This window comes from Asparagus officinalis, chromosome 4 (genome assembly GCF_001876935.1).
Source record: "Asparagus officinalis chromosome 4, Aspof.V1, whole genome shotgun sequence".
Classification (NCBI taxonomy): Eukaryota; Viridiplantae; Streptophyta; class Magnoliopsida; order Asparagales; family Asparagaceae; genus Asparagus; species Asparagus officinalis.
In genome coordinates this window covers 14,200,789-14,202,820 of record NC_033797.1, presented here as the reverse complement: position 1 = coordinate 14,202,820, position 2,032 = coordinate 14,200,789, and the positions used below count along the sequence as shown (strand labels likewise).

Here is a 2,032-nt window from a genome sequence, read left to right as displayed (position 1 = left end):
TTAGGGCCTACGGAATTTTCATATTTCACATAAATTCTCAGAAAGTTTCCAATTAGATTTTTCTTTTTTCTTCTTATTCATTCAAACAATATCATCCATGCTAATTAATCCCATATATCTTCTGCATTTTCAGTACAAAGTTTCTTTAAATAGATATACAATTCGACAGAAAGGAAATTTTCAACCCAAAATGGAGAAGAAAAAAACTGACAGGTAATTTGTCAGGGCTGAAAAAAAAACCCTCAACAAATTGATAAACCTGCACAGGTGACAAATCCTAATGCTGAAGTGAAAGATCAAACACAAGCACACTTTTATTCCAACAATCAAAAGTAAACATGAACCTGAAACAAACTAACTCAACAAAGTACTGTTGAGCTCTTTTATTCTGAACTGAAAGATACTGTCAACATTTAACATTTCCAGCATGAAGCAGCGATAATGGGCTTTGACTTCCATCCAAGAACGAGGCACCCTTTTTCTTCAGCAACTGTAAACCCTTCACAGGCCTTAATCTTCACCAACCACTGCTTAACCTGCGATAACATCTTTATTGGTGAAGGCTGAAACCCCGCCCTGCTCATCCTCCGCCTCCACTGATCGACCCTCTCGTGCCTCTCCACTCTTGCAGGCCCCTCACAGCTCACAATATTCTTAATCTCCTCAGCAAAATAAAACTGCTCCACTTTTGCACGTTTTGTGTCGTACTTTGGCAACGCAGCATCCAGCGAGTCAAATATCGCTGAATAGTAATGCAATGCCTCCATGAACCTCCCGAGGAAAAAAGGGCCGTTGTGGCTCGAATCCTGCTCGACTAGCGCTAATACTTTCGGCGAGAGCTCGTGGATCATTTGCAGAACGGAGTTTAGAGCTCCGCGGCTCTCCTTTACGACACAATGTAGCTGTAGAATGCTGCTGACTGCAAGAACCTCCCCTTGTTCAATAACAAAGTCTGAAGCTTTCAGGTTCTCTAAGTTGTTATGTATTGCAAAGAACTCTAGGTGCAGGCCTAGATTATGAGCATATGACTCGAGCTCATTGCCGATGGCTTCGAGTCGGTCAGCGAAGATACTGACGCCGGTGATGCGGATCCGACAGACCGGCGAGGCTGTCAATCAGATTACGCCACTGCTGGCCATGAGGCAGGCCTAGGGTCATTCCTAGGTCCACAACATGAACCAAACTCTCTCCCTCAAAGGCTTCCAAAATTGAAGCATTGGCCACGAAATGCCCGAATGGGATATACGGGCACAGCTCGTATGCCAGCTGCAAGGCCTCAGATTTTTCTTCAGAGGCGGCAGAGACTGTCGAAGCAATGACAGTGATGCCTACAGCCCCGAGAGGCTGCAGCAGATCGAGGCGGTCAGATAATCCCTGCACAAAGCAAGAAGCAACACGCTGGAATGCAGTTCCGAGCACCAGCGCACGTGCTTTTAGCTCTGACAGTAGAAGTGAGGCTTGCGCACGGTCTCTACAGGCAACGGCCTCTGCACATGAGATCAGAAGCTGAACAAGTCTCATTCCATCTCCAGCATTGCCTGCAGATTCTTCATTGATTCCTTCTGACTCTGCAATCTCTTCAACAGCCTCCAATGCTGAGAGTTTCTGCTTGTAGGAGCTGACATGCTCTCGAAATCTCTGCCAGCTGTCAGGCCTAGGCCTCTTGCATTGCCTTGGGGACTCTAATGGAGGTGAGAATGTTGTTGCTGATGGAAGAGCCCATGTTGAGAGGAGATAATTAGAGGAGGAATTAAATGGAGCCAATGAAAGTTCATTCTGATACCCACATTCGTCATAGTAATTTGTTTGCAGATTGAAGCCAAGAGACATTTCATATAGTTGTCAATTTGTGATTTTGATGTCAAGATCCAACGACCCCCATGTAGTAATGCATGGGATGTTATTTGTAGTTTTCAGAAAAGATTTTTTGATCAGAAACTGATGAATTGTCACTGTCGGATGGCGATATGGCGATTAGAGCAAAGTTTAGCAGAATTAATTAAGTTTAGGATCTTGTTATAGTAATGAAAAA

General features: G+C 44.3%; 1 protein-coding gene across 1 annotated transcript; it reads right to left on the bottom strand.

Annotated features, from left to right (window-relative positions):
* On the bottom strand, window positions 274–1,830 carry LOC109838220 (DELLA protein GAI1-like). The gene is given in 2 exon segments (XM_020406678.1): window positions 274–1,089; window positions 1,091–1,830. Coding segments are annotated over 2 exon segments (1,416 nt in total). The 3' UTR covers window positions 274–413.